The 26,934-nt window shown below is 42.9% G+C and overlaps 1 protein-coding gene and 1 long non-coding RNA gene across 7 annotated transcripts in view; one reads left to right on the top strand and one right to left on the bottom strand.

Annotated features, from left to right (window-relative positions):
* The window catches only part of LOC309645400, a 253,464-nt gene that overhangs the window by 97,509 nt on the left and 129,021 nt on the right, over window positions 1-26,934 (bottom strand). The window lies entirely within an intron of this gene.
* PHF20 (PHD finger protein 20) overlaps window positions 1-26,934 on the top strand; it is a 136,841-nt gene that overhangs the window by 77,307 nt on the left and 32,600 nt on the right. For 5 of the 6 annotated variants that reach the window (XM_082430124.1, XM_082430125.1, XM_082430126.1 and 2 more), the window contains one exon: window positions 14,844-15,122. The exons of the other annotated variant lie outside the window; for it this stretch is intronic. In XM_082430124.1, the coding sequence (XP_082286250.1) occupies window positions 14,844-15,122 (279 nt within the window). The remainder of the gene's footprint in view (window positions 1-14,843; window positions 15,123-26,934) is intronic. 6 annotated transcript variants of the gene reach the window in all.

The following is a 26,934-nucleotide window of genomic DNA, read 5'->3' as shown; positions in this document are numbered from 1 at the left end:
GCCACAACTACGGAGCCCAAGTGCCACAAATACTGAAGCCTGCGTGCCTAGAGCCTGTGCTCTGCAACAAGAGAAGCCATGACAATGAGAAGCCTGCGCACAGTGACGAAAAGTAGCCCCTGCTCATCACAACTGGAGAAAGCCTGCGCACAGCAACGAAGACCTAACACAGCCATAAATAAATGAATGAATGAATGAATGAATGAATGGATTGTTCTGGATACTTCCAGTTGACTAGTGGTGAATAGCATTATTGATTGATCATTGTCCAACTTAAGCATTTCTAGATCTGCAATAATGTTGACAACTGTTTTTCCAAACAAAATTTCAAGTAAGTCCTATATTTTGATGCAGTGATTCTTTTCCAACGTATATGATCAGATAAAGAATCTATTTTGAAAATTAAGGTGAAAAGGTATTTTAATATTTTCTAAGATATTAAAAGTTAAATCACATCAGTTAATCATTAGTATTCTTCATTGAAAAACAACATGGCAGGAACTTAAGATCATCACAGACTGTGTGCACTTAGTATGGTCATCACTTTTGAGTCATAAGGAGACAGCAATGAAAGGTTTTATTTAATGATGATTTTTAAAATTTAGATTTGATTTTTCATAATTAGAACACTAAGGAATACTAATTCTTTATAAGTACTACTTCTTGATGAATTTTCACAACTACTGTGATGTAAAGGCAGTTAGGACCCTTATTTAAAAATTATTAGGGCTTCCGTGGTGGTGCAGTGGTTAAGAATCCGCCTGTCAATGCAGGGGACATGGGTTCGAACCCTGGCCCGGGAAGATCCCACATGCTATGGAGCAACTAAGCCTGTGTGCCACAACTACTGAGCCTGCACTCTAGAGCCCTCAAGCCACAACTACCGAGCCCACATGCCACAACTACTGAAGCCCTCGTGCCCAGAACCTGTGCTCTGCCACAAGAGAAGCCACGACAATGAGAAGCCCGCGCACCATAATGAAGAGTAGCCCCCGCTCACCGCAACTAGAGAAAGCTCGCACATAGCAACGAAGACCCAACACAGCCAAAAATAAATAAATAAATTTATTTTAAAAAAAATTATTATATGAAGAGTCATTTTGCTGGGTTTTTTCCCCCCTGTATATTTCAAAACCAATATATGCTAGGAAAAATTAAAACTAAGTAAAAGGGAACAAAAGGTGAAAAGTCCTCCCTTACTCTTCTCACTCTTGAAGGAACCATGGAACAGTTTGATGTGTGGTCTTCCATCCTTCCACACATGGTTCTGCTCATATGCAAACATACACATACCCATGTAGCTTTTTTTTAATAAATTTATTTTTTTAAATATATTTTTGGCTGCGTTGGGTCTTCGTTGCTGCGTGCAGGCTTTCTCTAGTTGTGGCGAGCAGGGGCTACTCTTCGTTGCGGTGTGCGGGCTTCTCATTGCAGTGGCTTCTCTTGTTGCTGAGCATGGGCTCTAGGCACGTGGGCTTCAGTAGTTGCAGCACGCGAGCTCAGTAGTTGCGGCACATGGGCCCTAGAGCACGCGGGCTTCAGTAGTTGTGGCGTGTGGGCTCAATAGTTGGGGCTCACGGGCTCTAGAGTGCAGGCTCAGTAGCTATGGTGCATGGGCTTAGTTGCTCTGCGGCATGTGGGATCTTCCCGGACCAGGGATCAAACCCATGTCCCCTGCATTGACAGGCGGATTCTTAACCACTGTGCCCCAGGGAAGCCCCTCATGTAGTTTTTTAAAAACACAATAATAGAATCATATTCTTATATTAGTCAATGGCTTGTCATTTTAATTTATAGTATTTTTCCATGTCAGTTCATAGTTCTTTCACGATTACGTATGATTTATTTTGTTGGGTGGGTATTCCATAATTTATTTAACTATCCACTGCTGAAAGACATTAAAGGTATTTCTAATTTTTCACTATTATTTCTCCTTGTTTTATAGAAGAGCCTAGTACTTGGCAAGAAGGGGTAACTTAGCCCGAGTTAGAGTAGCACATTTCCTAATAGCTGGGTCATTCTGACTCCCATCTTCTGACTGAGTACCTAATGCCATGTGATGAGATGCTGGGTGCTATGTAAATCAAGTGACGTGAACACAGTCCCTACCTTTAGAGAGGTTGCACTACTGTGCACTGCTCTCGGTGGCACTCGTTAAAGCAATGTGTATACTCTGAGTAAGAGGCTTAGTAGGGTGGCCTACTAAGAAGAGCAGTGTGTGGTACAAGTGATGTCAGTACTTCAGGCAGGGTGGTGCCTTTGGAATTCTTTAATTTGAGGGGGGAGGAAGTGTTGATCTGGAAACTGAATGGTGTTCCTGGTGTGTTTTTTGGAACATGGGCTTAGTGGTGAGTACAGGACATCCAGAAAGATCGCTGGGAGAGAGGGGGGGTTGTTGAGAACTCATTCACCAGGAATGTGTTATGTAAGTAAGCAGGAAGGAGGGCGGGATCATCCTCAGAAACATCCAGCGAGGCCCCTGGAGGCCAGGATGCTGCTGTTTTAGTCACTGTTTAGAGGTTGCTGTCCTGAGCTGGTGCCAGTCTTGGAATTTCTAACTTGGGATGGAGTCATGATCTGAGAAATTAGTGTGAAGGAGGCTCTTGGGCAGCAGGAGGAAGAGCTGGGAAGGCAACACTATCTAGTCTAGAGCAGAAGAGGGGCGTTAGCTGCATATGGAGCACCTCTGGCATTTGAGGCAGCTCTGCCATCTTGTGGAATAAATGCTCAGTGATTTTTGTGAGGGCTGAGTGTGGATAGCCTTGGCAGGGTTGCTTTCCTCACACTTAGCTATTCTGTGACCTCAAAGTATTTTTTAGATGTATTTTAAAGACGTTTTTATTTTGAAATAATTTAAGACTTATAAAAAATTTCAAAAATAATAGAAAGAATTCCTGTGTATGTTCAACCAGATTCCATGCTTAGTTGCCCTGCGGCATGTGGGATCTTCCCAGACCAGGGCTCGAACCCATGTCCCCTGCATTGGCAGGTGGATTCTTATCCACTGTGCTACCAGGGAAGTCCCTCTATGCATTTTCATAATAGCTTTTTCCCCCTCTGTAACCATGCATGGGGCCATACAGTATGTACTGGGCAACTTCCTGTTTTCATTTAACAGTGTATCTTGAGATTATCCATATCAGTATCAGTAAGTACAGAGCTACTTCATTCTTTTAAATGACTGATTAGGATTACATAGTGCAGACTTCCCATAAATTATTTAACTGTTCCTCTGTTTATGGACATTTTGTTATTTTTTTATTCTAAACATTTGACTGGACTAACTGTGAATATTTAAATCTGTTTACATTTCTCTTTGGTTGCTTTTTGTTGCTTTACAGCAGAGAAAGTTATTCCTTCACAGACCTGAAAAAAGTTTTATTCATTATAGAATTTCAAGTACATGTCAAAAAGTATTAAACTACTGGGGTCATGTGGTGTCTTTGTTGACAAGAATACCAACTGTATTAGGGGTCACTGCTGAGGAAACACAAGACGATGAGCCTTATCCTCTGTCTGGAGAAGTGACAAACAGCAGATCCAGGAACAGATCCACAGTGCTAAAGGTGGGGTGCAGTAGATAGTCATTTGTGCCAGGAGTTGATAGCATGTGGTCCCTGAGAGCCAGGGCCATCTGGATGCCTTCTTGCATTCGGAGTGAGCTAGGTCTGAGTGGAAGTAAAGAGTTGGCTGAGGCAGTGAGGAATGGCAGGGAGCGGGCACAGCCTGAGCAGAGGTGCAAGCTATGAGAGCATGAAGCAGTTGCTGGCTGGGGCAGCTGCTGAGGGCTCGTTGTGGATTAATTAATGGGAGATGAGTTTGGAAAGCAAGATGGTGCTTAGATTGACATGGGCTTAGAATTCCAGACTGAGTATTGCCAGCCAGAGTGAATACCATCATCATAGTCAATCCAACTGTGAGGTTTTTGAGGTACTGGCAATGGGTATACAAAACAACTACTGAAGCCCGTATGCCTAGAGCCCGTGCTCCACAACAAGAGAGGCCACCACAATGAGAAGCCCGTGCACCACAACAAAGAGTAGACCCCGCTTGCTGCAACTAGAGAAAGCCCACATGCAGCAACGAAGACCCAACGCAGCCAAAAATAAATAAAATAAATTTTTAAAAAGGGGGGGGTTATATAGGACATTATTTCTAAGCCAAGTTTCAGAAAACATAGTTTAAAAACCTTTTTTATTATAAAGGTGATATATGCTTATCATAAAAGGGAAAGTATAAAGCATTGCCCCAGCAAATAGAAAACGAGAGCTTCTGATCCTACTCTGTGTTATCTATTGCTGTGTGACAGTATTGCCACAAACGTAGTAGCTTAAAACAACATATTTATTTTCTCACAGTTTCTGTGGGTTGAGGAGTCTAGGCACAGCTTAACAGGGTTCTCTGCAAGGCTGAAATCAAGGGGTTGGCCAGGGCTGTGTTCTCATCTGAAAAATCTACTGGGGAGGGGTCTGCTTCCAGGCTCACATGGTTGTTGGCAGCATTCAGTTCCTTGCAGGCTGTCAGACTGAGAGCTACAGTTGTTTTTTTTTTTAAATACTCTTCTTCCTCCCTCCCTTCCTCCCTTCCTCCCTCCCTCCCTCTCTTCTTTCTTTCTTTTCTTTCTGTTTATTTATGGCTGCGTTGGGTCTTCGTTGCTGCACGCAGGCTTTCTCTAATTGCAGTGAGCGGGGGCTACTCTTCCTTGCGGTGCGTGGGCTTCTCTTTGCCATGGCTTCTCTTGTTGCGGAACACGGACTCTAGGTGTGCAGGCTTAAGTAGTTGCGGCTCACGGGCTCTAGACCACAGGCTCAGTAGTTGTGGCGCATGGGCTTAGTTGCTCCGCGGCATGTGGGATCTTCCTGGACCAGGGCTCAAACCCATGTCCCCTGCATTGGCAGGCGGATTCTTAACCACTGCACCACCAGGGAAGTCCCAAGAGCTACAGTTTTTTTGTGGGCGCTCTCAGTTCCTTGCCACATGGGCTTCTCCATAGAGTAGGTCACAACATAGCAGCTTATTGCATCTAGCCCTCAAGGGAGAGTGCCTACTAGTAAGATGGGTGTTACAATCTTACATAACATAATTATGAAAGTGACATGCTGTCACCTTTGCCTATTCATTAGAGGCAAGTTATAGGTCCTGCCCACACTCAAGGAGAGGGGATTACACATGGGCATGAATACCAGGAGGCAGGATTATTAAGAGACATTTTATAGTCTATTTCTACCCTTCCCCCCCCCAAAAAAAAACATTCCTTAGAGTTATGCCATTATTAAAAGCAAATTCAAATTCTGTGGACCATTTTTCCCCCCATATACCAAGGTATAGTAGTAATTTGGGAGAGGCAAGAGCAGAGGGTGACTTGGGATTTTGAGCCTGGGAGCCTAGGATAGAGCTCTATGCTTTGCCTCAATTCTTCCGTACAAAAATCTGTTCAACATGAGGAAGAGCACAGCATTTAAATGGTAATACCCATAACTACTTGCAAATACTGATTTCCATACTACTTTCTAAAACAAAAATAAATTGGTTTCAGTAGTTTACCCTCTATCCCAAGGATAATTTGATTACCCCTGGCTTTTGAACCAGGCTCCCTGGAGGATTTTTTTTTTTTTTTTTTTTTTTATTTGGCTGTGCCGGGTCTTTAGTTGCGGCACGCGGGATCTTTAGTTGTGGCATGCGAGATCTAGTTCCCTGACCAGGGATTGAATCCGGGTCCCCTGCATTGGAAGCACTGAGTCTTAACCACTGGACCACCAGGGAAGTCCCACTCCCTGGAGGATTTTATTTACATATTTTCTGCCCTTTGTCACCTAGTAACTGCTCTCATGTTGACAAAGGACCATAGTATCCCTAGAGTGGATGATGTCATTTAGCTGGTGCCATCAGTGACGTATGTTCCAAATGACCTGTCCTCCCATTGGGAAATAGACACCGTGTGTGAGACTTGGAATTTTTGTAGACTGTGGCCAGCAGGCCCTTTTGGCAACCATTGACTCTCTTGGTTGCTTGACCATGCTTCCCTCACCATGTTTCTTTTGTCACAGGAACACCATTCTGGGGAGGAGTGTAATATAATATATAAAAGAATTGTATTCTTTCTACTGTGAAATAATATGGGTATTATAACATGGAAGAATAGGGAAAAAAATCAATTTTTTTTTACCTTGAAATCTCATATGCAAAATGGGTACCATTGTTTATATTCTTACAATTCTAAACAAAAAATACACTATTTTATATGTTATTCTTATATATAATTTTGTTTTGCTGAAACTGTTTCTTTTGAGGGTTTTCTTTAGCATGGTTATGCTGTGCATATTCTGTTTTAAAATTCTTACTTTTAAAATGTAAAACATTTTTACTGGTTGCATCATTTTGCTGTTCCTGTTGTGCTTTTATTAATTACCGCTAACACCTCAGTGTTTGATTAATAAAGTGGGGCAATTAGATGTTAAATTTTTTAAGGTCGTGCCCTGGTACATGGATCCCTGGCTGGGATTATGCATAACTTTGTTGGAAGCAAACAACTGTGAGGTCAGTGCCAACCCAGATGACAGCTAATGTTCAAGTAACCTATTGCAGTTAGTAATAGGCTTTCTCTTCTAATACCTCATGGAAACATGTGGGAGCCTTGTGAAATAAGTATTTTTATTCCCATTTAATGATAAGGAAACTGTCTTGGAGAGGCTAACTCTCTTGTTTGAAGTAGTAGTATGCTGAGAGGAGTACTGTAAGAGTAAAGAATGGAGCACATTCCTCAGTTCAGTATTTTAGAATAAAGAATGAACAGAACTAACTGTAATACAAATAGAAAGGGACAGATACTACAAGATTTGTTTTCCATGAAGTACTTATGGGAATTCAGAGAAGGCAGGATAGAATCTTTTTTGCTCAGAGACCAAGGAAAAAGCATCATACAAGTAGGTGGCCTTTGAAGGCTGAACAGGGCTTGGTTTGCATGTGGGAGAGGTGTGCCAGAGGCCTGCGCTGGCTGAACTGGCAGTTTTCATTGTGCACACAGAGGGCTCATCTGGCTGCCATATGGGAAAATTAGGATAAAATTGTGAAGTCTGGAAAATGCAATTTTTCATATCTCTAAAAAATTTGTTGGGTTCAGTTTGCAAGACCTTCATGAAAAAGGAGCAGTTACTTAAGTCTTGGGGTGTTTGATCTACTTCTTCATTTGTGAGTCTGAAGTTATAGTTTTTTTTTTTTTTTTTAATATTTATGTTATTTATTTATTTATTTTCCTTATTTTTTGGCTGCGCCAGGTCTTTGTTGCAGCGCGCAGGCTTCTCTCTAGTTGCAGCGTGCGGGCTCCAGGGCACGTGGGCTCTGTATTTTGCGGCACACGGGCTCTCTCGTTGAGGTGCGCAAGCTTAGTTGCCCTGTGGCATGTGGGATCTTAGTTCCCTGACCAGGGATCGAACCAGTGCTCCCTGCACTGGAAGATGCGTTGTTTACCACTGGACCACCATGGAAGTCCCTGAAGTTACAGTTAATTGTGTAATTTATCAGATTTTGTCACAGGCTATTATCCACAATTAATTTATACCCTCTTTGCTGCTTGTCTCACCCTGATGCTTGTGTTGATTGTGTTTTCTCCACATTGCAAGGTAGGTTGTATTTACCGGCTTATAATCAGAAGGGCTTGCATATCAATGAGTTATATATATACTTCACTGAGTTGAGTTTATGGGGGGGGAATCTTATTACTTCCTGAACTTCCGTGGTTGAAGATTCATAATTCTCAAGCCTTTCTTATTCCTTCAGACAAAAACCAGCAACTCATTTTGTCTTATTAAAGTTGCCATCTTGAGAAGAGCTCTTGGTTTGGCCAGGGGCTTCATGACAGTGACACCAGGTAGTGTCTTTTCTCCTGGGGAGTTTATCTGTTTACCTGAGCCTCTGTGATCGTAGTACCACCTCTGAGGCAGGTGGCCACCTGAGTGCCGAGCTTGTTTACCTTTGGAGGACCAGCTGTTTCCACTTTCTGCTTACCTGTGAGAAATCAAGGGTTTTGCTTTTGGGGGAGAAGAGTTTTTATCCTGCCAAACTAAACGTATTTCCTTTTGAGAGGCTTACTGGATTGGTAGACTATCTGTCTTAATCCATTTGGGCTGCTGTAACAGAATACCATAGACTGGGTGGCTTATAAACAACAGAAATGTATTTCTCACAGTTCTGGAGTCTGGGAAGTTCAAGATCAAGGTGCCAGCAGATTCAGTGTCTAGTGAGGGCCAGCTTCCTAGTTCATAAACAGCTATATTCTCACAGTAACCTCACATGGAGGAATGGGCAAGGGAGAATTCTGGGGCCTCTTTTATAAGGGCGCTAGCCTTATTCATGAGGGCACTGCCTTTATGACCTAATCACTTCCCAAAAGCTCCACCTCCACATACCATTACATTGGGAATTAGGTTTCACCATATGAATTTTGGGGGTCTAGTATAGCACTGTCAGACTAGGTATATCTTTATTTCAGCAGATAGTTTGACCATATTACTTTTAAAATCTATCTATGGACAAGGAGGAAATAGATATATGAGTGTATTGGTAATCTGCGTAGGTGAAGTGCAGTTGGTTCAGGTAACTCTACCCAGAGTGTACATTAATCGATTGATGTCAGCCTAAAGCGTGTTCTGAAGGCTGTCCTCAGCTCTGTCCTACTGGATCTTTATCAACAGCTTGGATAAAGACCTAAGAATACATAGGATTACAGAAACGAGTTATAAAATTCTTGGACTAAAATAATAAGATGGAGTTTATTAGGGTTAAATGTAACTTCCAGCGTATAGTTTGATAAAACTTCTGGGGGAAATGGAAATGCACTTTAATTTGTGTTTTAAAAAGACAAACAGGACAAAGTTCAGGATTTTGGTGGATCAAGCTTGGTGTACTGTCCAGCACCATGTAATATAATTATTTTAAAAAATTTCTGGGAGGCTGAATTAGTGAAAGTAAGATGTCCTGAAAGGTGGGGGTAATAATCCCACTGAATGGCCATGCTAGGAATCTTGTGGTTGGTTTTGGATTTCACATTTCTAGTAGGATGTAGACAAAACTGAATGCTTACAGAGTGATGTGTCTCCCAGCCAGAGCTTATGAGGACTGGTCAAAGAAATGTTTCACTCTGGTTGATAATTATAATATTGGGTTGGCCAAAAAGTGCCTTGGGTTTTTAAGCAAAAATAAAAGACACATTTTTCATTTTCACCAAGAACTTTATTGAACAACGTACTCACCCTTATGTTCCACTATCTTCTGCCATTTTCCAGGCAACTTCATAATTCCATCTTCCCCAAACTTTTTATCTTTTTGAGCAAAGAACTGTTCCAGGTGCCTTTTACAGTCTTCCAGGGAATTTTTCCATTAAGAGAATTTTGTAAAGACCGAAATAAATGGAAATCCGAAGGTGCAGTGTCTGATGAATATGGTGGATGAATCAGAACTTCCCAGCCAAGCTGTAAGTTTTTGCCTGGTCATCAAAGAAACAGGTGGTCTTGCATTATCCTGATGGAAGATTATGCGTTTTTTGTTGACTAATTCTGGACGCTTTTCGTCGAGTGCTGCTTTCAGTTGGTCTAATTGGGGGCAGTACTTGTTGGAGTTAATCATTTGATTTTCCAGCAGGAGCTCATAATAGAGAACTACTTTCCAATCCCACCGTATACACAACATCACCTTCTTTGGATGAAGACCGGCCTTTGGTGTGGTTGGTGGTGGTTCATTTTGCTTGCCCCATGGTCTCTTCTGTTCCCCATTATTGTATAGTAGGGGCCCCCAATCCCCGGGCCGCAGACTGGTACTGGTCCGAGGCCTGTTGGCACACAGCAGGAGGTGAGCGGCGGGTGAGCCAGCGAAGCTTTATCTGCTGCTCGGGTTACAGCCTGAACCATCACCCCCTCCCCCGCCCCGCCCCCCCACCAGGTCCGTGGAAAAATTGTCTTCCAGGAAACCAGTCCCTGGTGCCAAAAAGGTTGGGGGCTGCTGTTGTACAGTATCCACTTTTCATTGCCCGTCACAATTTGTTTTAAAAACGGAACGTTTTCATTATGTTTAAGTAGAGAATCGCATGCAGAAATACTGTCAAGAAGGTTTTTTTTGCTTAACTTATGTGGAACCCAAACATCAAAGCGATGAACATAACCAAGCTGGTGCAAATGATTTTCAGCGCTTGATTTGGATCTTTTGAGTATGTCGGCTATCTCCCTCGTGGTATAACGTTGATTGTTCTCAATTAATGTCTTGGTTTGATCATTATCAACCTCATTTCAACTGGTTTGCCTTACCGTGGAGCATCGTCCATTGAGAAATCTCCAGCGTGAAACTTCGCAAACCACTTTTGACACGTTCGATCAGTCACAGCACCTTCTCCATACACTGCACAAATCTTTTTTTGCGTTTTAGTTGAGTTTTTACCTTTCTTGAAATAATAAAGCATAATATGCTGAAAATGTTGCTTTTTTTTTCCATCTTCAATATTAAAAATGGCTACACAAAAATTCACCAATTTTGGTAAGTTTTTTTTTTAATGCATGCTGATATGACAGCTGTCACATACAATCTAACAAAATTGTTTCGTATGAAGTTAAAGACAAGTGCAACTAGAGCCATCTTACGGAGAAAACCGAACGAAACTTTTGGTCAACCCAGTATCTGTCTCTTGCCACGTTCCATAAATGACATAAGCCTGTTTATCAAGATTATTTTACATTTGAAATAATATAAAATAATTATTTTAATAATATATTATTTTTATATATAAATTATTATTTATATATAAATAATATATTTTAATAATATATATAAAATAATATATATACTTGGCCTGTTTTGTGCCAGATCTTATAGCCCTCTCTCCAACTCTTTTGAAATGGGTGGTGTTATTCCCTTTTATAGATAGGAACCTGGATAATAAGAATAGTTTAAAAAAAACATACACAGCTTATTTATGCAGCTAATGAAGGGTAGAGCTGGGATTTAAAGTTGGGTTGTTTCCATTATACCATACTGCCTCTGGAATGAGCATGCAGTGAAGCTGGGAGTGATGGGCACTTCTGCCCTTCTGCTATGAGCAGGTTAATTTCTGGAAGGCTGTTCATAAGTCCCACTTGTTCTTAAGTCCAAAATGATACTATATACACATATATACATTCTTTTCTAAATATTCTTTTTTTAAACTTCTACTGGTCTTTATTAAAAGGAAAACTATTATCTGAAAACAAAGACCCAACGTAGTCTCAGGCTAAGCCTCATTGACAGAACCCCTCAAGCTACAGCCCAGGCACCTAATCTTGGCACTACAATGTTGTCCTTGACCTGCCCTCTCTCTCGCCATCTCAAACTCTGGGGATTCGCTTCCTACCAGGATATTCCTTTCCAGCCAGGCAAGATATCTCAGTCCCCAGGACCCCACGCTTCCTGCCAGGATGGTGGCCACAGGGTCATCCCCCTATCCCCGCCCCCTACACACCCGGTCAAGGTGACTGCTACACACGCGGGGCCGCCACACTCTCAAATCCAAATGTCCTTGTCTGGTCAGCACCCTGGGTACACTTTAAACGTCTTTAAAGTCTCCAGCCCATTAACAATAGGGTCACTACAACAATAAGGCAGACGCAACCTCTTCTGAGCTCAGTGTGGTGGCGTCCAAAGCTCCTAAAATCCGAGACTTAGGTTCTCCCACCCCACATCACTCCCTGGGGCATAAGAACTACTACTGTCCCTCAGGCCTCAGCTCAAAGGTGTCTTCTCTAAGAAGCCTGCCCGGCACTTGACAGGCCGAGCCGGGCGCCTTCTCCTGGCGGCCCCGTGCCCCCTCAGTCTGGGCAGAGATGACACCCTGAGTCGGCAAGTGTGCCCGCCCCGGCCACTTCCAGGGCCAGGGGCTCCTCGGGTGCAGGAGGGAAGCCGAAGTGCGCAGTTATGGCGTCCACGTGCTAGGCCTGCGCGGGATTGGGCGCCTGCTCCTCAGACGGGAAGACTTTAACTCCATGGAGATAGGGGTCCCCCGGTGGCCCATAGGCCTCTTTCCCGGCGCTTCCCGACGCCTAAATATTCTTTTCCATTCTAGTTTATCCCAGAATATTGAACAAAATGATAACTATATAGTAATAAGAGCCGATATTTATCGAACACTTAATTATATGCCAGATGTTTTTCTAGAATCTTTGCACGTAATTCATTTAATTCTTACAACTCAGTGAAGTAGTTACTGTTATTACTATCTCCACTCCGCACATGAGGAAACTGAGGAGGCAGGAGGAGTGATTACAGGAGCCAGGATTTGAACCAGGCTGTCCAGCTGCAGAGCCCACACTTTTTTTTTTTTTTTTTAATTTATTTATTTACTTATTTTTGGCTGTGTTGGGTTTTCGTTTCTGTGCGCGGGCTTTCTCCAGTTGTGGCGAGCGGGGGCCACTCTTCAGCGGGGGCTACTCTTCATCGCCGTGCGCGGGCCTCTTACCGTCGCGGCCTCTCTTGTTGCGGAGCACAGGTTCCAGACGTGCAGGCTCAGCAGTTGTGCCTCACGGGCCCAGTTGCTCCGCGGCATGTGGGATCTTCCCAGACCAGGGCTCGAACCCGTGTCCCCTGCACCGGCAGGCAGATTCCCAACCACTGCGCCACCAGGGAAGCCCTGAGCCCACACTTTTAACCACCATCCTGTCTTTGCCTTATGCAAATGGCCCGTGTGTGTACACAAGGGTGCAAAGGTTTTGAATAGAAAGAGTGGTAATTCTTCATGGAATTGGTTCAAAGTTCTCATTATTTTTAACTTTTTTTTTTTTTTAATTCAAAGGTATTTGTATTTTGGTATTCTTCTTTTCTATTATAAGTTGATCTCAAACAGGGCTTCAAACACAAGCCAAAGGATGGCTGAGTTTACTGTAGCTGAACTTGACTGCTGAGGTCCTCAGGTGATAGTAGGCAGGGTTGATGCTCTCTGACCTCCTCAGACCTTAGCTTTGTTCACACAGTGGTAAGTGGAGTTTTCTGCAGTGATTTTTTTGAAACATTGTCAGATGGAAAAGGAACTATTAGGTTCGACCATATGAAATGGCCGATATCTAACCTTTCTTAACCTACAAAAACGGCAAATTCGTATGGTTCAACTTAATAGGCCGAAGGGGAGGAAATTCCACAGAAACTGTTTGTATTTTAAGAAAGAATTTTAGGATATATTGGAGGTTTGAATTTTGAATTGCTTCACTGACTTTTTTGTTTTTCCTGTACAACTATTTGTATGAGAAGTATGTATTCCATTTCATTTCATGTTACTTTTTCTTAACTGTATCTGATTTGAACCTCTTCGTTATGTCTCTTGTCATGGATAGAAAGTGATTTAAGGCATTATGCTTTGGGATGTGTGTGTGTATATAATTTGTTACTTGTTTAAATGCCTATGTAACAGAATCCATCAGATCATCAAGCCTACCAGTTTTATTTATTTATGTATGTATGTATGTATGGCTGCGTTGGGTCTTCGTTGCTGCATGCAGGCTTTCTCTCACTGCAGTGAGCGGGGGCTACTCTTCGTTGTGGTGTGCAGGCTTCTCATTGCAGTGGCTTCTCCTGTTGCGGAGCACGGGCTCTAGGCTTGCGGGCTCAATAGTTGTGGCTCATGGTCTCTAGAAGGCAGGCTCAGTAGTTGTGGCACACGGACTTAGTTGCTCTGTGGTATGTGGGATCTTTCCGGACCAGGGCTCGAACCCATGTCCCCTGCATTGGCAGGCGGATTCTTAACCACTGTGCCACCAGAGAAGTCCCAAGCCTACCAGTTTTATAATCATACCCTAGTGCTGATTTTGAAATGTAGAGGATGATTCAGATTGAGTTTAATAATTTTTTTTATTCCTTCTGATTATGGAATGGTACTTGAAAAAGTAATCATAATATTTACCAAAAGTTCAGCATGCTATTCGCTTCTAATGGAAATTGTGTCATTGCATTTAGGAAAAATTTGATTCACTCAAGAAAGTTCCGTCCATTCAGGATATTCTTGGGTGACTTAATCTGTAGAGTAGGAGTGATTTGAGTTTATGGTGATTGCTCTCATTAGGGTGAGGGCATTGTGAAGGGAGTCTTCAATAAACTGAGTTTCTAACACTCATGAATTCCTTGTGACAGCATTACTTTTTGTCATTGATTCATGACAGACCATTGCCTTCTGTTTATTTGGTTTGGGGAGAGGGTGTCAGACTTTTTTTTGTCTCTTTGAATTTGATCATTGAGTTTTCCGAGTTCTCCACATGCCTTCCAGCTCCGTTCAGTTGGTTGTCTTTTTTTCCTCTTCTTTTCTGAATCCTCTTGATCAGAGTACACGGTAGTGAAATCTCAAAAGCTCAATACTAAAAGCTTTGTAATAGTTACTCTCCTTGTGCAAAAACCATTGTAAGATCCTTTCAGTTTCATAAAGAGATCCCACCAGAATATTCTCTAGTCTTGTCTACACAAAGGTATCAGGATGGTAGAAAGTCTGAATCTGGTCCAACCTATGAATGGTCCAACTGCTATGAATAACAAGTGCTAGGTTGGATCCCTGATTTTTTTTTTTTTTTAGGATTTTCCCTTGTTCTTCTGAAACCCTGAGAACTTGTGTGGCTGCTTTAAAAAAGAAAAAAAAAAAAGTTGATCTCTTCTTTCAAAAGATGAATCACAGTTGAGTCTGTTATTTACCCTGAAGTTACACCATTCTTTCAAACAGCAGTAGTCATTGATGTCTCCGTCTACATATGCATGCTGCTCTCTCACTCTCTGTTGCCGTGTGTTGTGTTAATGCATGTATTGTAATAGTTCAAATAAGCATGAGGGATCTTTGTTTTTGTTTTTTTTTTCAGTAACAAATACTTGTAAGAAAACAGATGATTTTGTGACATCTAAAGCACCAGCTGTCGACCTAGATCACAAGTTTAGGTGCAAGGTTGTGGATTGTTTAAAATTTTTCCGCAAAGCCAAACTGTTGCACTATCACATGAAGTATTTCCACGGAATGGAGAAGTCACCAGAGCCAGAGGAGAACTCAGGAAAGAGGCATGTCCAGACGAGGGGCTCTTCAGCTTCAGACAAGGCCAGCCAGGAGAGCCTGACCAGGAAGCGGGTCTCGGCCAGTTCCCCAAGTAAGCATTTTGGTTCTGGGTTGTATCTGTATCATGAAGGGTGACACAGAAAGTGGGCGTTAGGTTGGTCTGGTCCAGTTGAATCCCTCAAAATTGAAAATGACAAGTGAGCCTCAGGAATTGCCTTGTGGAGTTGTAGCCTTCCTGGAGGAAGTAGAAATACCTGACTCTCATTCTTACCTCCACCTCTTGCTGCTCAAGTTACCTTGAGAAAGTCACTTAGCCTCTGAAGGTCTTGGTACTCTTGGTATGGAGTTACCTTGAGAAAGTCACTTAGCCTCTGAAGGTCTTGGTACTCTTGGTATGGAGTGGGAACAGTCAAGGAAAGGGAGCTCTGTTAGAAGCCAGCAGGAGAACTAGTGCTCAGAACAGCATGGGTGCAGTCATCCCATCCCTGCTAACAGAACAGAAGAACTAAGAGGTGATGTGGGATTCTCCTCCTGGGTTCAATTTCGTCATAATTGCAACTGAAGATATTTTCTAACAACACTGTTTATTTTACATAGAAACTACAGTGGTGGTAGTAAGGGTAACCATAAAATCTCATGTTCACGTCTTATTCTAAAACTTACAGAAATTGAAAAATTACATGTTTCTTGGGAATTTCAGAATAATTAATGAGTTTCCAGGAAATTCTACAAGCTTCCCAGCTTCGTTTTACCTGAAATTGTAACATCATTGTATATTTTTTGGCTTGAACTTCTCTGTTAAAATACTTAGGTATTAGATGGTATATGGAACTCCTGGGACATCTGCCAGTGTTCCCAAGGGAGTACAGAGTCGGGTTTCAGATAGCAGGTCAGGGCCATGCAGACTAAGGTGATCTCTGACCCTGTGAGAGGTCAGTTCTTAGCCAGGCTGTGAAGACATAATGTGTCAAGTGACAGTTTCTTAGTCATATGTGCTGTATTATCCATTAGAAATATAATGTGAGTCAGCCTGTAACTTTTTCTTGTAGCCACATTTTAAAATGTAGAAAGAAACAGGTGAAACTTCTTTCTTTTTTTTTTTTTTAATATTTATTTATTTGGCTGAGTTGGGTCTTAGTTGCAGCACGCAGGATCTTCGTTGTGACACGCGGGCTTCTCTTTAGTTGTGGTGTGTGGGCTCTGGAGCTCGCGGGCTCAGTGGTTGCAGTACATGGGCTCTCTAGTTGTGGCGTGTGGGCTTAGTTGCCCCGTGGCATGTGGGATCTTAGTTCCCCAACCAGGGAACGAACGCACGTCCCCTGCATTGGCAGGTGGATTCTTTACCACTGGACCACTGGGGAAGTCCCTGAAATTTCTTTTAATAAATTTTGTTAACTCAAAATATCCAAAATACTATCATTTCAGCATGTAATCAGCATAGAAATTACTATTTAATAAGCTATTATGTATTCTTTTTCTTGTATTAAGCCTTTAAAATCCAGTATGTGGGACTTCCCTGGTGGTAGGGTGGTTAAGAATCCGCCTGCCAATGCAGGGGACACAGGTTCAAGCCCTGGTCTGGGAAGATCCCACATGCTGCGGAGCAGCTAAGCCCGTACGCCACAACTACTGAGCCTGTGCACCTAGGGCCCGTGCTCCACAACAAGAGAAGCCATTGCAATGAGAAGCCCACGCACTGCAGCGAAGAGTAGCCCCTGCTCACCACAAATAGAGAAAGCCCACCCGCAGCAACGAAGACCCAACGCTGCCAAAAATAAACAAATAAAATAAATTAAAATAAAAAATCCAGTATGTGTTTTACATTTACTGAACATTTCAGTTCAGACTAACCACATTTCAGGTGCTAGTAGCTGCATATGGCTGGTGGCCACAGAATTGGCCCACGCAGCTTGATTACTAGCTGTAGACTAGCTGTAGGCAGTCTAGCTGTGCACTTGGCGAGCCCAAGTATTGAGCTAAAAGGAGCTCCCTGAGGAAGGCCAGCTGGCTAGTAGTCATCCAGGAGGGGCTCCCCATGTGGGCTGCAGGGCATGGCAGCACTCTCCACCTTAGTGACTTCACCAGAGTCCTGCTCAGGTACCCACCAGTGGATGGATATCTCTCAAAACAGGGTGGTCTGAATCAGATAGTGGTAGATGATGCTCAATGCCAGGTGCCAGTTATTTATTTAAAACGAAGCCAACAGCTATCAAAACTCCTCTTCTCTGTCTAGCTTAGACCTTGTTTATTGAGCATTGGAGCAGAGCACTGGAGTTGGAAATGCCTCAGGCTAAGATAGATTGACTTGTTCATTCAACGACTATTTATCGAATGCCTCTCTTCTGGGGAGTAAAAAGGAAACCTAGGTCTCCTTTTGCCTGATGCTCTTGGTTGTGGGTATTCCTGGCACAAAGAAGAAAGGACAGGCTCAGTTGTTAGATGGGAGCATCCTCTTGCCTGGGCAGTGCTTGTTTTATTAGGGCCACTGATTCCTTAGGGATGTTAATAATGTCATACTGGCCAGTCCCACTGGCTTTGGTGGCCATTCTGTGTCTTTTAGATAAGTTTATATCTCTCTGCCGTTGAATACATGGTTAATTCTGGGGGCAAGCTTATTTCTGAGAACTTGAGAGAGACCTGTCAGTGAGATCCTTTCCTCCCCTCCATGTGTCACCTCGCCCAGGTCTCACCTGGAGAAGTGGCCAACTCAGCTGCCTGGGAGTCACTGGGTGACTTGTTAAAAGTACAGATTTATTGGACCCTGCTTTACAGCATTCCAATTCAGTGGCTCTAAGTTTAGAATCTGTAGTTTTTGTACACGCCCCACCCCATATAAAAGTGACATATGATTGCTGTAAAATCCATACAAAAGAATACTAAGGGAAAAAGCCTCCCTCCCACTGGTAGCCCCACCTCCCTTGCAGATATAACTATTTTTAACAAACTCTTTTATAACTTTTCAGATATTTTCTGTGCGTATCCAAACTGTACATTTCTATTATGTCTAATAGAAAATATCTTTTTATATAGTTGGTATCATATGCAGCTTGCTTTTTTCATTAAAGATACCTTGGCACTCATTTCATGTCAGTATAGATATGTGGTTCTACCTCATTTTGACAGTGGCCATTATCTCATTGTATGGGTGTACTGGACTTTAAACATTTTCCTACAAAAAATTATGATTCACCGATTTTTTTCACTCTTACCAAGTGCTAAAGCAAAGTAAACCTTCCTGAAGATTAATTTGCTCTTGTGTACGAATTAATTCATGCGATAAGTTCCTGGAGGTGGGATTTGCTTGGGAAAAGGGTATGCATATTTAAATTTCTGATAGATGATGCCAAATCACCCTGCAAAAAGCTTGTCCCAGTTTGTAATCTCCCACCAACTGGTTATGCACATCAGTTTCTTTACAATCTTATCAGTATTATCAAATTTTAAATTATTGTTAATCTGATAGGTAAAAAATACTGTAGTGACTTTAGTCTTTTATTTTAAAAATTCTGGAATATTTTAAATTTATAGAAAAGTACATAGGACTATATATAGCAAACATGTATGTATCCAACCCCCACCTACACTTAAAAAATGTTAACATTTTGCTATATTTCCTTCAGATTTTTTTTTAAGGGAAACAAAACACTAGGATGAGGTACAAACCCCCTAAATTGCTTTTCCTTTCTTTCCCTTTATGCTTTCCCAAATACATGCATATATGTTGAGAAATAATGTATAGTATTTAAAAAAATTTTTACTGGCGTATAGTTGATTTACAATGTTGTGTTAGTTTCTGCTGTACAGCAAAGTGACTCAGTTATACATATACATATATCCACTCTTTTTCAGATTCTTTCCCCATATAGACCATTACAGAGTATTGAGTAGAGTTCCCTGTGCTATACAGTAGGTCCTTATTAGTTATCTATTTTATATAAAGTAGTATGTATATGTCAATCCCAGTCTCCCAATTTATCCCTCCTCTCCATATAGTATTTTCCAGTGTTATTAACATTTATATTGGTAAATGATAGAGTATTTTGTGTGTTTTAAAAATATGTATAAACAGTATCATATTATACTTACTCTTTTGGAACTTGCTGCTTTTTGTTTAGCATTATGTTCGTCTTCATCCCGGTTGAAACCTGTAGGTGGATCTCATTGATTCTTCAGCTGGTGTATTGTGGGGTTTTGGGCACGCCCATCCACCCTTGTAGGTGTAACTTTTTTTTTTTTAAACGATAGTTAAGTATGCCAGAGTTTCTTTAACCCCTTCCTACTCAGGGTCATTGAGGTTTCTAGTTTTTTACTTTTATAGATGATGCTTCAGGGACTGCCTGTGTACACATCCCCTGTGCGTGAGCATTTCTTTTGAGTATTTACCTAGAAGAGGAATTGCTAGATGGAAGGGTTTTAGTTAATGTACCAGAATGTACTTGAAAATGGTGGTTCTGACTTCAACATTCCTGTCAGCTCTGTGATTTGTCTATGTCCCCACCAGCTTTTGGTATTATCTGACATAAGTTTGCCCAATCTTAGGAATTTGAAGTGATTATCTCCTTGTTTTTCTCAATGAGAAAAACGTTTGTTTTGTACTTTTTAGATGAGAGTCGGAATTGTTACAAACCTCCCCTGTTTCTGCTGGCTCCCACCGCAGCGCCATTCTCGGACAGCCTGAGATAGGAAACTGTGATGTGAGGGATTTGGTCTGCTCTGAGGACGGTTCTCTCTGAGCCCCTCTCTCTGTGGATTGGCCTGGCTTGCTGGTTGGCTCTGGTCAGCTGACCTCTGACTTTAGTCTGCACCCTCCCCTCCTCCTTCCCTTTTCAGTGCTGTGGTGGAAGGAAGGAAGGAGCAGTGGTTGGGGAGCCTGAAGGTCTGAGTTTGGGACCCAGCTCTGCCACTCGAAGTTCTCTGGTATTGATTAAATCCCTCATCTTCTAGTATGTAACATGGAGGTTAAACTATTTGCCCCCCACAAAAATGCTGGGAAGGTCTTTATGTTAGGCATTTAAAATTATTTTGAAATGTGCACATATGTTCAAAGCAGCACTGTTCTTAAGAGCCCTAAATTGGAAACAGCTCAAGTGTTTATTCACAGTAAATAAATGTGTGAAGAATAAATCGAGTAAATAAATTGTGGTGTCTTGATACAGTGGAATACTATACAGCAGTGAGTGAATGAGCTACAGCTATACCCACCAACATCTCACAAATATAATGTTGAGCCAAAGAAGCTAACATAAACTCATATATATGATATGGTAGATATGTATATAAAGTTCAAAAACAGATTAAAATGAATCTGTTATGTTTGAGGTCAGTACAGTGGTTATCCTTGGGGGGTAGGTGGATGAATGACTGAAAGTGGGGCAGGAAGGAGACTCCTGGGGTGCTGGGGTTCTGTTTCCTTATCCGAATGGTGATTGTAACAGATGATCATGGTAACTGTCCGAGGAGGCACCTTGCCCAGTGTAATGCACCTGAGTACAGGGTGGGCGTTCCCGCACAAGAGGGTGTGCGGACCTCTTGTTTGGTTTTGGAATTCCTGATTAACTATACTTGAGGGTCTTGATTTGTGTTGAGTAATATGAGCAGGCTTGGAGTCAGCACACCTGAATTTGAATCTAGCCTCCACCTCTTGCTTCCTCTGTGACCTTGGGCAAAGAACTCTGAGCTTCAGTTTCTCCGTCTGTGAAATGGGGATACCTACCTACCTCAGAACTTTGTTACATTAAATGACCTAATGTAAAATGCTTAGCACAATGTCTGGCCTACAGTAAACTCTTAATAAATACTAGGTCTTTATCTTAGTGAAAACATTAACCCAGGCAGTCAGAGAGCCGAGTTCTAAACTCAGCTGACCTCTGATAAGCTGCTAAACCGATAGACAAAGTGTTGCCATTTTGATAAAATGAAGAAACCTGAGTGAGTGATTTTCTACTTTTATGTACTGCATTTGGGTCTCATACCAATATACCGACGTGGGATTTCTAAAATTCTCTCTCTTAATACAGAAGGATCCCTTTCACTGGGGTTTGGAAGTCCCTTGGTGAATTGGGGAAATTTGCCTGCCAGGTTTTAAAATAACAAGATCTGCTGTGGGTATACTTGCCAGGCTGGCAGGGGTGGACAGTTACAACATGCTTTAGGGGGAACAGAGGGGTATTTTAAATCCCTGTGTTTTAACTTGTTACCCCCCTGCTGGTCCTTTGTAAAACTGGTCAATTTGGTGGCAGAGTGTACCACACAGGCCTCTCACCCATGTTGGGGTATAGCCTGGTCATTCCTGTACCCTCTCAGATGGAGAGCAGGTTTGTGCAGCCAGGAAGGGACATTTCCCCCCCTACACCCCCATGTCAGGTGGACACAGACCACACAGACGATTTCACAGCTCTTCCAGGCTTGATTGCTGAGATTGTCAGCAGTTCCCAGGCTGAAGCAAACTAGACCATTCATCTCGCTGTGCTCTAGCTGGGAAATTAAAAACCTGGCCACTCGTCCTGCCTCTGCCACTAACCAGAGCCTCAGTTCTCACCATCTGTGAACTGGGGTCAGTAGACATGTTCAGCCTTCATCACGTCGCTGGATATCAATGAGAGCAAACACAGAAGCATATTCAGCATATTCCATAGGCCCCAGCCCTCCAGAAGGCACCCCCTGTTCCAGGCGTTGCCCTCAGTTTTTTCACATCAGAGTCTCCTTCCGTTTCCTTGTGGTTTTGCTGGGTACTTGATTAATCTGATGACTAAATTTCTTAAGATTTGAAAGAATAAAACCAGCTAAACAGATCATCTGTTCTCTCAGCACATCTAGTTTTCACCTCAACTTCTAAGAAGGCTCTTATCTTTAGGGGTGGAATTTCAGACAGTGGGGGGAGTTCAACTGGGGAGATGTTTCAAGGTGAGACTCTGACACCAGGCAGCTTGTGTCCTAGTTCACAGGCAGTGTGAACTTGACGCTATGCTTAAGTGAAAATCAAAATATTACAGAATGTGTGCTGCTTGGGACAGCACAATTACTGTACTGTAATTGGGGACAGTTATTTGGGGACAGTTACTGTAAAAAAGTACTCCCTTTATGCCAAGTACTCTGATTTTGGGAACTTGGGTTCTAATAGATTTCTCAGATGGAGATTTCTGGGGCTTCTGGCCCAGCAGGACCAGAAAATGCTCTGCAGAGACTTATTTTTTGGTCTATCCCCCCCAACCATTTTCCTGCTGGTAAAGTTAGGCAGGAGAAGTAGTTCTGGTCTGAAGTCCACAGACTCTATCTTAGTAGCAATTCTGCTCCTGTTCACTTGTGATCTGAACTCTTCACAGATCTGATTTCCTCCTTTCCAAAATGATAATGTAGGACTAGGTATGAATGAGGCAGGGCTCTTTCATGTGGGGAGAAAAGCACATAAACAGTTACAGTGAGAACTACTAAGTTCTACGTAAGGAGCGTGTGAAGTGTTGTGGGAACACAGATTCAGATTTTGCCTGAAGAGCAGGGGCTGGGATGTTGAGAGGAGGAGGTGACATTTGAGTTAGGCCTTAAAGTGTGAGGGTAGGTAGGGGGTGAACCAGAAGGCAGGGGAATAGGAAAGGGATCCCTGTGCTGGGAACAAGCAGAACAAAGTTCAGAGGCATTGAGAGGAACAAACGGTCATGGATGTCTGTCCCTAAGGTACCCCTTCTGACTCTGGCCTTCAGATGTTTCCTCTTCCCTCAGCCAGGCCTTTAGTCACATAAGTCAATTTGGAAGGTCAGTTTAGATTTGCTTTTCCAAATGAGGTTTCATAGAATACCAGAATCCATTTAGTAAATTCTCTTCCAGGGGTGAGCTTAGGCTTCCTTGGTGCTTGTGTTTGATTCTGCATAGGTGAGTTCAGTCCTGAGTAGCGGTGTGCTGCAGAAAGAATATTTGAGGATCAAAGGGAGGCTCACCTGTGCTCATTACCTATTGTTACATCCATTTCATTCGTATTCTCACTCTGGGTAAACCTTGGCTTTAGGCCGAAAGGAGCCTTGGAGCACCAGAGTGGACAATTCTTTGTATCTTTTCTTGTGGTTCTAGACTGGCCTTCTCACAGAACCGTGCCCTCTCCCCTTAAAGGGAAGGGAGAAATAGGAGCTTAATTAGGATATAGATTATGGTGCCTTAAAGAGAATACCAAAGAAGGTGGCTTAAGACAGAGGTTTATTTCTGTCTTTGGTCAAACTGCAGGCTCTCCACGGTGGCTCTGCTGTGGCTCTGAGCAGGTGTCCAGGGCCAGCTTCCTCCTCAGTGCCCCGCCAGCCCAAGGTGTTGCTCTCTCTGTGTGGACCAAGATCGCTCACCACCTTGCCTGTCTTTCGGCAGCTGCGAAGGGAAAGGCAAGGCATGCCTTTTTCTTTTAAGGGCACAACCCGGAAGTGCCACACATCACTTCTGTTCATATCCCATATGCCAGAACATCTGTACATGGCCACACCTCACTCCGGGGAAGCTGGAACGTGTACTCTTTTCCCTTTGGGAGAAGTGGGTATTGGAGAATGCATGGCAGTCTCTGCCATATGAGCCAAGGTAGAAAAAGGCAGGGCTTGAGGAAGGGGTTTATTGGAGGGCACCTTTGGGCCAGTGTCTGGGTGGGATCCATGGTGGGGGACTAATTGGAGATGAGGCTGGAAAGATAGACAAGGTGAGGGATTTCCCTTGTGGTGCAGTGGTTAAGACTCTGCACTCCCAGTGCAGGGGGCCCGGGTTTGATCCCTGGTCAGGGAACTAGATCCCACATGCATGCCACAACTAAGGAGCCCACACGCCGCAACTAAGGAGCTGGCGAGCTGCAACTGAGGAGCCCACATGCCGCAACTAAGGAGCCCACATGCTGCAGCTGAGGAGCCCGAGAGCCGCAACTCAGACTCGGCGCAACCAAATAAAGAAATAAATAAATATTTTTTAAAAAAAGAAAAAAGAAAGACAAGGTGAAATGATGGTGTTAGGCCATGAGACCATTTCCTCTGATAGGTGGTGAAAATCCCTCCAAGAGCATACCCACGCCTGCTCTGCCCTTGAGTTGCCCTCCCCTCGTACAGGTCAGAACAGACTCTGGTCACTGCTTGTCCCTGGCACGTGGCAGTGCTCTGTGGTGTACAAGCAGTTCTCCCATAGGGGAGGGTGATGTCATTTTTTTCCTCTTCCTTCCTGGAAGCAGCAGTCTGATGTCCTTCTGCTATCATAACATAGTGATCTGAGGGAGAAATAGGGAGCAGGCTGTATAGAGGGAGCAAGGAGGGCTCTGGTATTTCTCCTGATGGGCACCTGCAGCCTGAGGAGAGGACAAGTGGCCATCTGGAAAAGCCTTGCCCTCCTCAGGCGACAAGCTGCTCTCTGATCCAGAGCCCTGACAGGAAGTTGCTCTTTGTCCAGCCAAGTCTGGGCATTCAGGAAGAAGCTCTGTAGCCAAGTGTCTGTTCTGTGGGTCATGGAACAATTGGTCAAGCTGTTCAGAGAGAGAACTGACCACAGACGAGTACCACCTTCCAGGGAGAGAGTATCGCAAATGAGATAACGGCTAATTTTTTGCCGGGCACTGTTCCAAGTTATTTACTTGTATTGTCTTGTGTAATCCTCAAAAAAAACCCCTATGAAGGAGGTACTATTGTGACGACTTTATGGATTAGAAACTGAGGTGCTGATGAGATGGATTAACTTGAACCAGATGTGTTATGGACACATCTAGCATGTAGTGGAGCCACAATTTGAATCTAGTTGCAGAACACGTACTCTCACTTTTAGGCTCTGCTGTCTTTTAGGATTCCACGGAAGGATGCCCTGGCCCTGGGCCCTGGGCCTTGGAGTGGGGAATAGGAGTGCCTCCCTGTAGGAGACTTCTGTGCACATGGGTAGTCTGAACGAGTGAGTGAGTTCTGCCTGTTGTCACCTTGTCTACCCCTGTTAGGTTAGTCCCTGCTGGGCAGTTCTCCCTGTGAGCTCTGTCACCTACAGCCACATGTGACTTTACAGTCTTCAGCCAGAAGCCAGGGTGAGCCTATGAATGCTTTCTCTCTTCCCTCTGTGTTCAGAGAACACAGGTTTCTGTAGAACAATTTCCTAGAATATCTCTTCTTTTTATCCTCAGTGCTTACTCCTCTAATTGAAGCCTCAGGAGTGGACTCTTTAAAGCTTAATATGACCATATTTCTGACCAGCTGCAGCACTTGGGATGCTTTTAGTTACAAGTAACAGGAAACCCAATTCAATGTGATTCCACGATAAAGGGGATGTGTTAGTTCACGTAATAGGGAAGTCCATGGGAGGTGTACTGCTCCAGGCCTGTTGGTTGTCTTATCGTCTCACCTCTCAGTGCTGTTTTCAGGTTAAACCCTTGTGGTCAGAGGATGGAAGCCAGTATCATTTAAGACTCCATGCTGCTTCATTCAAATCTAACAAGAAAGTAAGAGCATACCCTTTTATTTAACTTGGGACCAGAGTCCCGAGTTCGGGTTGGATTACTCCATTCCTGTCCCTGCCTTATGAACCAGTTGGCCCAGGCTCAGATTGTCGAAGCCTATGACTGTGACAAGGGGCATGGGATTACTCTTACAAGTTTAAGTGAGTGTGAAGTCAGTCCTGTCCAAATCCCTTAGATGCTAAACAGTGAAGGAGGGGTAGAAGAGACGCTGGGAGATACCCACAGTTTCGGCTACACCCAGCAAAATCTGCACAGCCAGGGAAAGGGTGGTGGTGTTGTTGAACTGTAGAGCAGATCCATGCCGTGTGCTCATTTCCTGTATCAGGGACAGTGCACAGGGCCCACAGCATGGCCCAAGTCCTCAGACCCATAGGTCTGAGTTCATCTTTTCTATACACCAATTTATATGATCCTGCAGCTTCTCTGAGTTTCACTTCCTCCTCTGTAAAGTGGTAATCATGTTAAGGTACAGATGTATTTTATGCAAAATTGAAGTTGATCAGTTTGAAGTTGTGTGATACAAAAAGCCTTATCCATAAAATTTGAATTAATACAGATCCTACCAAATTGACAAAATTCATCAACCACATGATTTCAAAGCTGGTAGGCCAATGAAACTGTGTTCATTATGCCTTTATTTTCTGGAAATATTAGTCGTGAATTATGTGAGTTTGAATAATGTAGGGTGTTCAGGAATCTTTTGTATGGAATGAACTTCACCATTCTTTTCTTAACTGCCTGTTGGGTTCCCTAAAGGTTGTGATGTTGTTTTATAAAATGTGAAATGCAAAAAAGATTGTTGTTGGAGAAGCCCAAAAGAACTACCATACTAGGTGATAACTGGGTATGCCCTGGCATTTGGCAATTTATATCCTGCATCTGGACCTTTCTGTCCCAAGGATCCAGAACCTAGGTGGTATCTCTTCAGCCAGTTCTGCTAGTGATTGGGTTAATGCTGTTAGCATTTCAGTAAGCTAATGGAGACAGTTACTTTAGTTTGAAGGTCATTAAAACCTGAGTTTACAAATCAAAAACTGGATTGGGCAATTGTTTCTATATGTGTGTGGGTGAAGGTACATCAGATCCCATCAATCATTTGCTCAAATCCTTCCAGTGAAGTTACTCATAGTAAAGGCCAATTTCCTTGTAAAGCATAAAGTTTCATTTCTTCTGTTCCAATTTATATTTTATTTCCTTTTCTTGTCTTATTGTACTAGATAGGATGTCTAGTACCATGTTGAAAAGAAGTGTTGAGAGGGTACATCCTTGCCCTGTTCCTGATCTTAAGAGAAAGCATCCAGTTCTCACCATTAAATATGAAGTTAGTTGTAGGTTTTCTGTAGATGTCCTTTATGAAGTTGAGCAAGTTTTCCTTTGTTCCTAGTTTTCTGAGAATTTTTATCATGAGTGAGTGTTGGATTTTGTCAAATGCTTTTTCTGCATCAATTGATACTATACATAG

This window comes from Balaenoptera physalus, assembly GCF_965194825.1.
Source record: "Balaenoptera physalus genome assembly, chromosome: 16".
NCBI classification, from domain to species: domain Eukaryota; kingdom Metazoa; phylum Chordata; class Mammalia; order Artiodactyla; family Balaenopteridae; genus Balaenoptera; species Balaenoptera physalus.
Note: the sequence above shows the minus strand (reverse complement) of the source record. Positions and strands in the feature narration are given on the sequence as shown.